Genomic DNA, 12,785 nt, shown 5'->3' with positions numbered 1-12,785 from the left:
TAGGCATTAGCTAATGAAAACTGTCACTGTGAATCGAGAGGTCCAGGCTGACGCTTATATTAACAGCTGTGAGAGAAATATCTTTTGGAAAGTGTGTTACAGACATCAACAGCCGCTAAGAATGAAATAGAAATGAAGTAATGAACAAGTCCCTGAACCTGTTGAACATATACATCAACCTTTGGTTAACGCTAATAAAACCTACTCGCCTCCTACACTATCACAGCAAATACAGTAAACACTGCTGCAGTAACGATGTAGCAATCCAAGGGTGTCAAAAGCTGCTGTTCCGTGAGAAGCTGCTGGTGATTCACGCAGAGATACACAAATTCTCCTTTAGCTACAGCGGCGCTGGATGTGACAAAGATAGCCCTGCTGACATTAACCCGATAATTCGTGACACCAACAGCAAAGAACACCTTGGTGTCAAACGTCAGCGTTTGACCTGCCTTAAAATGAGAACACTGAAGTCCAGGGTTGTCAAACTCATTCATGGTCCACCTACAGCACAAACAGGCCTTTGATCTCAGATGGACTGAAATAAAAGTGCTGCATAACAAGAAAAAGAATACAAGTTGTTTCCATTCCTTTGAGTGTAAGTACAGGCTCATTCTGAAATTAAACGTTGAATAAAACATGTATTTTCAAAAGATGTGATGAGCATCCAGAGCTTGCTTGAGAAAAATAAATGCACTTTCAACAATATGTCTCAGTTTTTCAACATTCAGCTGGTCGACTTCTGTTGCAAGTCAGGGGAAGACGTAAGCACGATGATGTCTGTGTGAGTAAGAAGGCTATAAAACTGCAGATGATTCAGACCTAACAACACAATGGCTGCTGCTGTAAAACACAGTGAAAAGTTTCTGCTTCATTCTCTGCAATCCAAGCAGCGGGCCACGGGTGGATATGGCAAGTATGTGTTTGTGAGATATCTCTGGAAAGTGTAAGCTAGGTGAAAGGTGTGTCATGGGAAGTGACCTCACTGATTTTAGTTGTTTCATTACAAAGCAAGAATCACATATTAATAGCTTTATTTTCCTTTCTCAACACTGACATCAGATCTTTTCACAGTGGTAGATTACATGTCTTTCTTTTTCTTTAAATTTAAATATGCATATTTATTTGGATTGCTATGCAGAGAAAACTTTATAAAAGTCTTTCCTCCATCCAGCGGAGAGGATTTGTTTGCCGAACAGAGCCACAGAGGACAGAGGGTCAGGGTTGGATCATTCCTGTCGGCGTTAGTGCTGCATTAGTCGGGACTGCCTCTTGAGGAAAACATGTTCTTCCTCCTACTCAGTATAAAAACCCTGGTGTTAAAGGTCCCACGTCTCTGTTTTTCCTTTCTTCTTCTCCTCTACACTATCCAGCCTTTCCACTTCTGCTGCAGCTCGTCTTACGTGCGATTTCTTACATCAGATGTCGCATGTAAATAAACTCAGGCTGTACACATAGTTGTGAAAGAAAAAGTGCACTGCACACTGGGATTTTGCATCCCTTATCAATGCAGTTTGGATTCTTTACATCGGTTTTTATGTTAAGTTTTTAAAATGTGTCCACCCCCCCCCTTTCCTTCCTTTTATCTTCCAAGCCTCCAGAACAGGATGTGCGCTCAGGCAGCGCAGTCACATCATCGCCTTGTTTGCTCGGCTGCTGCTGGAGGTTCACCTAGGCTCTGACCCGCGCATGCCCACAGCCTCGCTCCTCCTCTCCGAGAGATCCCCATAGTAACGCGCGGAGGAGAGCAGCTTAGCAACACGGAGACTGGAGAGGGAGCATCTCTGCTCCAGACAGCGCGGTGCCGTCAACATTAGGTACACACAGAGGGTGGTGAGGAAACAACAGCAGCAGAGCCCCGGATCTACCCGCTCCTACAGTAAGTGTCACATTCCGCCTGAAAGATCTGGCGACTTTATTTGACACGTCAGGCTGAGATTATATTGAGGCGGGCTGCAGTCTTCCTACATGCTGTTCTGAGTTCCAGCCTCCAAAGCCCAGACAAGTCTTTGTTTTTGTTTTATTTTTTAAATTATTTTTTAAAGGATTTTTATTTGTATTTGTTTTTTATTGCAGGCTCGTGTGTGTGTCACCTTGTGTCTGAACTCCTGATCTACATCACTGCTCTTCACGGTCACCATGAAGTTCGCAGTGGTGCTCGTGGGAGCGGGCACTCTGGCCTTCCTCGGCGCGGTCATCTGCATCATTGCCAGCGTTTATCCGCGCAAACGCGCCGCTCTCGTCAGCGATAACGGAACCCTGACGTCGGAGTCGCTGCTCCAGCCTCTGGAGCCGGGGTCGGTGGCTCACGCCGGGCCGCTGGGCGCTCTGCACGGCGCGGAGTCGTACGATGGTGGAAACGGACTCGGCGGCATCGGCGTGGAGGTTCCCACTCTGAACGAGCTCAACCTTGGGGAGGAGACGGGTGGAGGGCCGGCGAAGCAGTTCAGCTTCAGCCGACTCATCTGCACTCCTGTGCCGGTGGGAGAGTGCAAGACTAAAGACCTGAGGCAGCGGAGGGACCACCAGCAGCAGCAGGCGGACGATCCGCTCTACGGCACAGGGGATGAAGACCTGCGGACCACCGCGGAGGAACTCCGGCAGATGGTCCTGCAGCAGAACGACCAGATCCTCATGGACCAGAGGACCATAAGGGAGCTGACCGGGAAGCTCAGCGAGTGCGAGAGCGGCCTGGAGGACGAGCGGAGCATCCCGGAGCGCAGCATCGGGGTCTGGAGCGGGAACCGCCGCGTCATGGCCGGGGATGATGTGACCTCATCCGCCGCGGCACAGCTGCAGACGGCGCGGGCCGTGGAGGAGCTGGCCCGGGCCATCATGGAGCTGAAGGATCGCATTGAGAAACTGGAGGTAAACACAGGGATGCTGAGTGCGGGCTTGTCGCTGATTAACCTCCTGTCTGAGTTTTGTTTGACAGCGGGAGATTTGGAGAGGCACCAGACTGATGCATTAGCAGATGAGTCAGTGCCATTCAGTCTAAATTAGGCTCATTTCAAGATCTATCCTAATTTTAGCTTGATATCCACTGTGGTGGTTTAGGACTAACCATTAGAATTGACTTATGATTCAGATTAAAGTGCCACAGCTCTGCTGGTTCTCTGAGCCTGAAGAGGGGCTCTGGTCTTTATCTCTCTACACCTCTTTTCATTCTCCCCTCCCTCTTTTATCTTCTGCTCCTCTTTCCTCTGACAAGTAGCCTAACTCGTGACACAGATACCCCTGATCTCTTGCGCAAGCTCCACACGGACCCATGGGAAATCTTTCCACCTGCTGGCCCTCACGCTCCTCCGCATCCCCCCACCCTGCTGCCTCATACCCTGTACCACCGCATCTCCCACAGCAGGATGGAGACATAAATAAAACATGAAGCTGGCTGGACAGGAAGGAGGGAGGTGGAGTAGGGGGGTCAGATTTTATGTGTGTGTGTGTGTGTGCAAAGATTGAGACACACACCCACACACAAACACTGCTGCATCACTGCTGGTGCTCTCCAAGCACAGTCAGTTACAAGGTTGTCTCCGTCAGTGAGAATTTATATCCTGGACGTCCACATCCAGTCCTGCCTCAGCAACTCTCTTGATATTATATATCGCCCCAGAAGCCGTCTCATCCACACTAACAGCTCTCTCTCTCTTTACAGCTCCTCCACCAACACCTTCTTTTTTCAACTTATGCTCTGCATAGGCTACTAATATTGCCAGTGCCCGGCTGCTACAAAAGCTCTCTCCATGGCGCTGCCTTATTAGTCGAGCCCCTTCCCTGCAGTTTCATTTCAGTTTTAAACCACCACTACATCTAACATCGATGGCAGCCATATTTAGAGGCAATAAAGACAGGACTGGGCTCTGCTCATTGCCATTATGTTAAATCTGTTCATGTATTTTTCACAAATATCCCCACAGTGAATAGGAACTGCACTGACAGCCTTTTTTAACAGCATTTTCCACTTTTAGCCAATATTCTCACCCTCAGCTCTCATAAAAAATAGTTAATTAATATTTATTGACATTGCTCAAGGCATCTCTACGCCCAACCTAAGGCGCAAATAAACAGCATTAAAAATTGAAAGTGATCAATACGATTAGAGGTCATTGACATCTGGACAACACGCTCTGAGGAGGACGGAGCTCAGAGTCCTTGTGCTTTTTTCATTTAATCTTGGGAAAGGACTTGTCTGCAAGGCTGGGTGTAATCCAAAGATTTAATTACAAAGTAAAGATTCAGATCTTGAGACATAGATCAGGGCAGATGTTTGGCAAAGGAGAACTAAATGATTACATCATATTAAGCATACGTGGAAAAAAATCAGCTCACAGGAAGCTTCGGTGATGCAAGATTAGTGCTAAAGATAAAGCTGCGACAAAGCCATAAAGAAATATGGTAAATTATAATTTACTCATCCCAAAAAGCAAATAAGCTGAGAATGATGTAGTTAAATATACAGCTTAATAAATTAAAATATCACAGTAAGCAGATGTCTCGGTAAGATAAAAAACTACATAAAAGAAAGGAGAACAATTAAATAGAAAACCAAGTATTAATCTAGATAAATACCATGTAAAAATATACACAAACATATAACAAACACAGGTTTGTTATAAAATGTTCAAATTTGTAGTCATTTACAATTACCAATGTAAATTTTCATGACAACAAATGAGTCATATCTAAATATATTATTTTTGGCACAAAGCCTACATGGTGAAAATATGTCTTTGCATGTAACAACACATATTCTGGGGTGGATATTTCCAGACATCATGGGTCAGGAAAGCCAGGAGTACAGCAACATCCAGGATAAATGGCTTACAAGGAGATGCCTCTGTGTCTAGACAGGCTGCATTCAGTGCCACTGTGTTGTTTGACAAGGATGTCTTTCAGTGCTTGAAATTCAAAAAAGTCATTTCCTTTTGACATTGAACAAAAAGCTCTAACATTACCATGCAGACTGACTCTTGGTTAGCAGCTGTGAAAATGCTGCCAAGATAAAAATGCTCGATGTTAAAGCACAGAAAACATTTCTTTTAAGAAAAGGCTTCAGCCAGACTGATATAAGAGTAATACTGATATTTAGTGATTCAGAAATCCAATATATCAATCGATATTTCTTTTAAAAAACACAAATCATAAACAGATTTGCTTAAAATTTATTGTTTTCAGTTATTTATGACAGTGAACTTTAAAAATAATCTTTTTGTTATTTTAACAAGTTGTTCAAATCAGCTGGTTGATGAATTTTTGGTGTTCCAAACACTGGCTAACAAGGAAGTTGCAGAGTGCCCTCTGGTGGACAAACTATGTAACATCAACATTAGTAACAAGGCTGAAGGGTGTTTCTCCCACGTCTTTGTTGCTTTTTTACTTTTCATTTATCTTCAGCTGTAAAACCTATTTGCTGATATGTCAGTATCAGCAAATAGGTGAGTGATATCGGCTGATATGATATATAATTGGTTGTACTCTAGAAAAGTAATCATTAAAGGGCCACATGTAATAAGCCAAAACAGTTAAATAGTAGCGTGACTTTACTTTTGAACAGAGAACACAAAACATGGTTTGTAATCTACAATCCTTCTGCCACTCTCCCAACCTGACTCTAAAACTACACTAAGTGTAAGTAAATATAGAAAGTGTTTCATGCTACTAATGTTTACAATCAGTCATAAAATGCTACTTTAGCAAAGAGAAAAGTGAAACATATTCCTTTGTAGACTATCTCCAAATCACACGGTGGTTAGATCTGGGTGGGTTCAAATCCCACTACTTCATGGAGTTAAGTGGGTTCAAATATTCATAGAGGAACAAATTATGATTCATTTTATTATATTATAAACACATCATTTAGTGTGGGTGTGCCTGGTTTCATTTGTGAATACACAGGTGACATATATATATATGTATATATATATATATATATATATATATATATATATATATATATATATATATATATATATATATATATATATATATATATATATATATATATTACTTCCAAACTGTCACTGGAACTGTAGCATTACTCACCTACTGAATCATTTTATGTCCTTGTCATAAATCTGCTGTTGTTAAATTTGTTCTCTAAATGTGTCTAACCAGTAATAACTAGCATCAATGCTAACACAGACCTTGTGTTTCTTATTTCTCTCCTACAGGCAGAGATAGGCCCTGCTGCTTTGAACCTCACAGACACATCTGTGGGCGTAAATAGTGGCGGCAGCAGCAGCGGCAGCGGCAGCAGCACAGCTGGTAACACTGGCAAGGCTCCAGCTCCGCCTTCCAGCAGTACTTCCTCCCTATCTGCAGGGTCTGCCCCAGGGGGCCGCCGTCCTGCTTCCCCAGGCTCCTCTGCCTCCAGGCCTCCTGCTAAGGGTCCCCCTGGGCGTGGAAAGAGCACCTGGAGGGTGGAGGACCTGGAAGGGGAGCTGGAAAGGAAGATAAAGATGCTAGAGAAGGAGAGACAGGCCATGAGGAAGGAGACTCAGGGCCAGCATGAGAAGATCAACAAGGGCATCGACAACGTCAGCCACCGTGTCACCGAGCTGGAACACAGTGAGTATGGGGGTGGGAAGAAAGGAAAAAAAGAGGAGGCGAAATAAAGACATGACATTGTTGGCTAAATGAACGAAGGAAGGGACAGATTAACTGATGTAAAGGGTAGTAAGACAAGGGCAACATCAAGCTGAATGTAGATCAGAGCATTGCAAGAGAAGGCTGAAATGAAAGTTTAACGAGCTCTGCTGGTGAACTGGGTCATCTCAGCAGCAGAGAATATGCTTTAGATTAAAATTAGATGATTAATGAGTGCTTAAGAGTGGGAAAATGTCAAAGTGAGAGCTGAGAGCTAAAAATAAAAATAAAATAAAGGAAGGAGAGAATAATATATCTGAAATCATCTGCTGCTTTTACCTGCTTTAATCTTCATCCTCACGGGGGACCTATGGGAAGGATTCTTGCTTTGCGGGTGTCAGGAACGAGGTCTGGATGTGTCACGTTGGTTTTGAAGGGCTTTATTTGCAGATTTTCTGAGCAGAAATAAGGTTACTGCAGGTGAAAGCTTCTCGAAAAAGGAGTATACGCTCTTTGATAATGGGAGAAGTGGACGCTCAGAGGTGAGATTGAGAGTTTGCGAGGTGCCAAGAGGAAGGTTAATAGGAAAAAGTGCTGATTTATCCCCTTTTTTTTCACCACTCTGTCATTCTCCCAACCTCTCTGACCACCTCTACATCTTCTCAGCTTTAAGAGCTGCAGTGTGGCCTCGAGTTAGAGAGGGTGATCATTAACTGTAACATCTGAGCTCTTGCCAAGCGCTCTGCGCCCGAGTGTGGGCTTGAGCGCAAACTAGCAGAGACAAGTGAGAAGGGAAGCCTCAGTGTCCTTGTATAAATTAATGCAATCATCGCTCGCTGTTTTCTCTCTGGGTCTGCCTTACAGCGTCTAACTTCTTTCTCTTCATCTCCTTCATGTGTGTCTCCAAAGCGATGACGGAGCCACCGTTCCCTGACGGCTTTGTCATCTCCTTCCCTATGCGGACCAACTACATGTACGGCCTGGTCAGGAAAGAGATTACTGAGATGTATGCCTTCACTGCCTGCCTATGGCTCAAAGCCAAAGAGGGTGGCATTGGGACCCCCTTCTCCTACTCTGTGCCGGGGCAGCCCAATGAGCTGGTTCTGTTACAGGGAGTCCACAATCCCGTGGAGCTGCTTATCAACGACAAGGTAACGAGGGTTTCTCAGACCTACCTGTCTGTTGTACCTGTGCTAATATCTGGACGTTGGGACAAGTCAGAACATTTTACATGGGAAAATTAATGGTTCTTGTCGGGAAAAGCATTAATATCTCATAACCTTTAAGGTTTCCTTGTAATTACTCAAGCACAGAAGCCTGCAAGGAAACTAATTACGATGTCTTACAGAACAGTAGAGTATAGTTGATGGCTTACTGTTATTAAAGTGAGCGATGTAAACATGTTCATTCTCACAGACTTATTGAATTTTACAAGAGTGATGGAAAAAGCAAACCTGAAAATGTCACAGCTGTGTGCTGTCGTTTGAGTAAACAGTACGTGAATCACCATCTACATTAAGTTTGGGTTTTGGTTCTCAGCCTCAGGTGTGCGCTGGTGTTGATCCCACTTCAGCCATCGATCACCCCCCCCCCCCCCCCCCCCCCCAAAAAAAAGAAAATATGTGTATTCCCATAATGCAGAAAACGTAAAACTAAAACAGACGGTGCACTTCAACAACACATTAAAAATTTACAAGTATAAACTAGATAGGAGGGAAAAAAAGAGCATTAAAATCAGACTTTTTTGTGATTTATCATGGCCACAATTCAGTCACAAACTGCAACATTACTTTGCCTAAAATTGTTCTTTGTCCAGAACAAATGCCTTGATTAAAATCAATTAAAAGTAAGAAGAACCTGCCCTCTGTTTGTGTTTTTCTGCATTTGTAGCAGCGGGATCCACAGCAAACATACATTATTGAGGAACAGTCAGTTCCACGGCAGTGTTTTCCTTTAATATTGCTCATATAGTTGCTGTATAGTTCCCATGAGAGAGTGCAATGTAGTCGAGGTTTACCGTGGTGAAAGGTGTTCCAATTATAATGCGAGCTCAGTGTTTGCAAGTTTGAGAAATTCTAACTGCGGCCGCTGTTTCCTCTGGCCTGTAGGTGGCGCAGCTGCCCCTGTCCCTGCCACAGGATGAGTGGCAGCACATCTGTGTCAGCTGGACTCTCAGAGATGGGGTTTGGAAGGCCTACCAGGGTGGGAAGATGAAGGGACGAGGGGAGGGACTGGCGGCCTGGCACCCAATCAAACCCGGGGGAGTCCTCATTCTGGGACAGGAGCAGGTGAGACGGATGCATGGATGGATGGATGATTCATAGGTGAATGATCCATGGATAAACATACACAGAGAAACCAGGAGAGCTATTTTAAGGAACCACCATTAGCTTTTCACACATGAAGAGGCAGAAACCTAATGGTGTTTATCCTCACGCTTGGCTGCTTCATTAGCGAAACAACTACATTACAAAACGGTTACGAAATGCGACATTATCCCTCCCTGGTGTCAGAAGAACAACCCGAAGCTCATCCCGCAGCTCTTTTGTCCTTGCATAAAAGACAAAAACACTGATGGAGCATGATGTAATTTGATGGATAGTTTCGAGAGGGAGCAAGTATTTCATTAATCTCCTCTGAGGATGGCTGATGGATTGCTGCTGGCTGAGATGTGTTGACTTGATTTTATCGAGAAAAATCCCAGGACACAAGAGGGAAATTAATACTTTTAATTGTATTTGTGCAAAATCAGGAAAAAATGTAATATTTTCCTGCAGAATAAACTTTATTTTAGCTCAGTGCCTTCACCAGTTACCTGATTTGACATTTAAAGCATAGTTTTGGTATTTATCCAAAGAAGTGGGTAATCGTTATTTACTTAATGTTAATTAAAAACTTTGTCAAGCAAACTGCTGCCAAACGATATTCCCCCCCCACCACAAATAATAATGTAATAATGTTTAAAATGGCTGGTGTTGAAGTTCTGAATGTGCTATCTCTTCTACCCAAGGACACACTGGGTGGACGTTTTGATGCCTCCCAGGCTCTGGTCGGGGAGCTCTCTCAGTTTAACCTGTGGGACCGGGTGTTGAAGCCAGCCGAGGTGGCTGCCGTGGCCGACTGCAGCTCCTCGGCCCTGGGCAACATCGCGCCCTGGACCGACCACGACGTAGATGTCTACGGCGGCGCCACCAAGGAGTCCCTGGACCCGTGCCACGCCGCCCAGAGATCCAACCCCTCTGGCCCCAAACAGTGAAGAATGACTGGGAGAGGGCAGCCATGCTTGAGAGGTCAATTTAGGAGTGAATTGAAGAGTCTAAAGAGTTTTTATCCAAGTTGGAGCATCCAGTATAATTTGCTTGTTGGGGGTTGGTAACCTTACTACCAGTGGACTATTAAATTGTCAAGCGTGGTGTATCTGTTCTGTTCTTTGTGTTGGTGTCCACGCTCATGTGTTTACTTCTGCAGTGAGATACAGTGAGTTTAGTCACAGAATCACCTTAGTGAAGGCTTGCATGGGTCAATCAACCTCTGGCGTGAACGTGTTTAAACGGAGACTCTGCATTGATAGAGTGGAATCTGTGGTTTAGATGATAATCTCTTGGGCCAGTCAGCCATACGAGATTATTCCTGCAGGTTTCAGTGCAGTCATGGAAAGAACCTTTAACGATGCCACATCTAAGGGTTTCTCCATTGTTGTTTTTTTGCAACACAGTGACACAAAATTCCATCTCTTCTTCATCCCGTGTCCAGCTGGTTGTGTTATGATGCTACAGCTGATTTCTGACATGCTCTAGTGGTCATATCTATTTTTATTACTCAATGGGGAAACCGAGTTTGGTCCGTTTTTAACTGTATATGATCCTGTCGAGTAAAGTCTGTGTGCTTTTCGGTTTTTCAATATTGCATACCACGATTCGGTAAACCAGTGGACTTATAAATGTATAATGTGTAATGTACTTCTGCTAATGTTGCTCTGTATCAGTCTGCTCCTCCCCGCCCCATGCCTGCTGTAGCCTCTCGTGCATCTCACAGCCCAGCAAAGTGAAGTTGCAGCGTTTTTCTTTTCTTATTGTTTGCAGCTTAGATAAAACAGCGCTCTCAGCCGACCCCTGAAATAAAACGTCATGTCTAACTAAGCACCACTAAGAGAACTGGTATTACGATATAACTGTGGTATCACTGAATGTAAATCAGATGAAATGTAAATGTTTTGTTTTGTTTTTTTTGGTGAAAATTACAGTGTACGTATTCCACACTGCCCCACTCTACACATGTTTTTATTAAATCCTCACAGACTGAGGGGGAGGGCATGAGGTGGACTGATTCCATGATGGCCATTTTGTACTTAACAGCTGGCTCTGTGCAGAAAACACAACCTGAAGGGAAGACTGTGCTTCCACTGAGCGACAGTAAAGTCAAACTACTGCCACCTTTTAAGTAACCTGAAGAACTACAAGCCAAACAAATAGATAGTAAAATCATTAAGCCTTTAGATTACATTAGATTGTTGGCATTTTTTATTGATAGTTATGCACCATGGAAGCATTTGAGTCCCGTTTTTTACATTTAATGAAGGATATATATATATATATTTCCCTTGTTTTAAGTTGCTTGGTTTTGAGCACATTTTTTCCAAAGTTGATCGTACGGGACTTTTTTTACTTAAATAATTAATTTAACTTGCTTGAAGACATTTCACTTCTCATCTGAGAAGCTTCTTCAGTTTTAGGGTCAAACGGTGGAGTGTCCCAGATTTAAGCTCTGTGGGAGTGTCCCCCAAGAGGGACAATGGACCCCCTAATGATCCTCTACCTAATCACATGAGCCAAGGTGTGAAAATGGGTGTAGGTCACAATTAGCCAAGGTTTCAGGTGAGCTCATTGTGAAACCTAGCCCCACCCCATCATGTGATTTGAGGTCTGATGGCCCAGGATGTGAGTGGGCCTTCCCAGACGATGAGCTCAGAACCTTAAAGAACCTTAAAGAAGTCCAGGCGTTTTGTTTCTAAGCTCCTTAGACTACGATGACCTGGATGACTGAGAACCTTCACAGACAGTTAACTAAACTGTGATGCTCTGTGTTTTGTTTTGGGGTTTTTTTTGCGGCGAATCTGTAAAGTCACATGGCTGTATTCCTCTGATGTCTGGCATTTGATTTGAATCTTTCATAGTCAGCTTGAGATGGATGCGCTTAATGGCCTGCATGGAGTTGAGGCGGATATGCGAGGCGGACATCACAGGAAATAGAGGAGGGAAGAGCAAACCAGATGCACTGTGAGGGCCGAGGGTTTAATTCTCGCTTCGTCCAGCTACGCTAAAAAATGTATCCAGTCAACACTGTGCAGCGAAATGAACTGTGGTTAAGATACACTCAGTGCTTCTGTTCACTTATTACCTCAATCCATCATTCCCGCAAACAATTTGACACCCTGTTGTAAAGTGCCTGCCAGGGCTCTCGTGCCCACAGAATGGTCAGAGTTTTTTTTTAGAGTTTTCTTCTTCGTCGTCTCTTTCTTCTGTTTCTCTCTCTCGGTTTTGTTTGGTCGTTTGATGGCTGTGACAGTGTTGCGCTTGTCCTTATCTGCATCTTCATGGATCTTCTTTGGTATTGTGAAATAGGTGGATAAAAACTAATAAAGTGGTTATGACAACAGTTCTGGAGTCGTAGCTTTTTAACATGACGTCAAAAAAACAAAAGCAAAAAGAAAGAAAAGAAGAAAGTGTGGGATGTGTGTGCTGGGTTTGAGTGGCTGATTCCTTCACACTTGCCAAGCCATCCGGATTACACTTCAACTAAACAATTGCACTCAGCATGCAAGCCTTTATACATAATCACACACTAAGAAAAGGCTTTAAGCTCTTTTTGTTGTGTGCCAGACTGGATTAACAGCGTATTTGCTGTCAGATGGCACGTGTGTGTCTTTTACATGGAGGCAGTACTCAGCAAAGACACTCCACAGAAATCCTGACCGCTGATGTAGACATAATAGATTACTCATAAATTTAACGAAGATCATGATGATTCGTGACTGCTCATCTGCCCACACACCACATTTCTTGGCGATCGGTTCATCTTAGCTGTGAGCTCAAGTCTAACCTCCAACTGCACAACACTTCATTAAAGTTCTCAATCTCACTTCAGCTGGTTTCCTGTGACTTCCTCAAAACCCAACCTTTACAGTCTGATGACCAGCAATT

General features: G+C 43.8%; 1 protein-coding gene across 1 annotated transcript; it reads left to right on the top strand.

Moving 5' to 3' along the window:
• Positions 1-1,718: 1,718 nt before the first annotated feature.
• nptxrb (neuronal pentraxin receptor b) lies at positions 1,719-12,240 on the top strand. Its single transcript, XM_085458622.1, has 6 exons — positions 1,719-1,876; positions 2,074-2,865; positions 6,171-6,567; positions 7,495-7,736; positions 8,694-8,873; positions 9,596-12,240. Exons 2-6 carry the CDS (start codon positions 2,137-2,139, stop codon positions 9,839-9,841), a joined length of 1,794 nt encoding a protein of 597 aa, XP_085314748.1. The 5' UTR covers positions 1,719-1,876; positions 2,074-2,136; the 3' UTR covers positions 9,842-12,240.
• Positions 12,241-12,785: the final 545 nt, after the last annotated feature.

This window comes from Copadichromis virginalis, linkage group LG6 (genome assembly GCF_057382275.1).
Source record: "Copadichromis virginalis isolate Kocher_CV1m ecotype Utaka linkage group LG6, C_Virginalis_male_GT1.1, whole genome shotgun sequence".
In the NCBI taxonomy this organism is placed as follows: domain Eukaryota; kingdom Metazoa; phylum Chordata; class Actinopteri; order Cichliformes; family Cichlidae; genus Copadichromis; species Copadichromis virginalis.
Note: the sequence above shows the minus strand (reverse complement) of the source record. Positions and strands in the feature narration are given on the sequence as shown.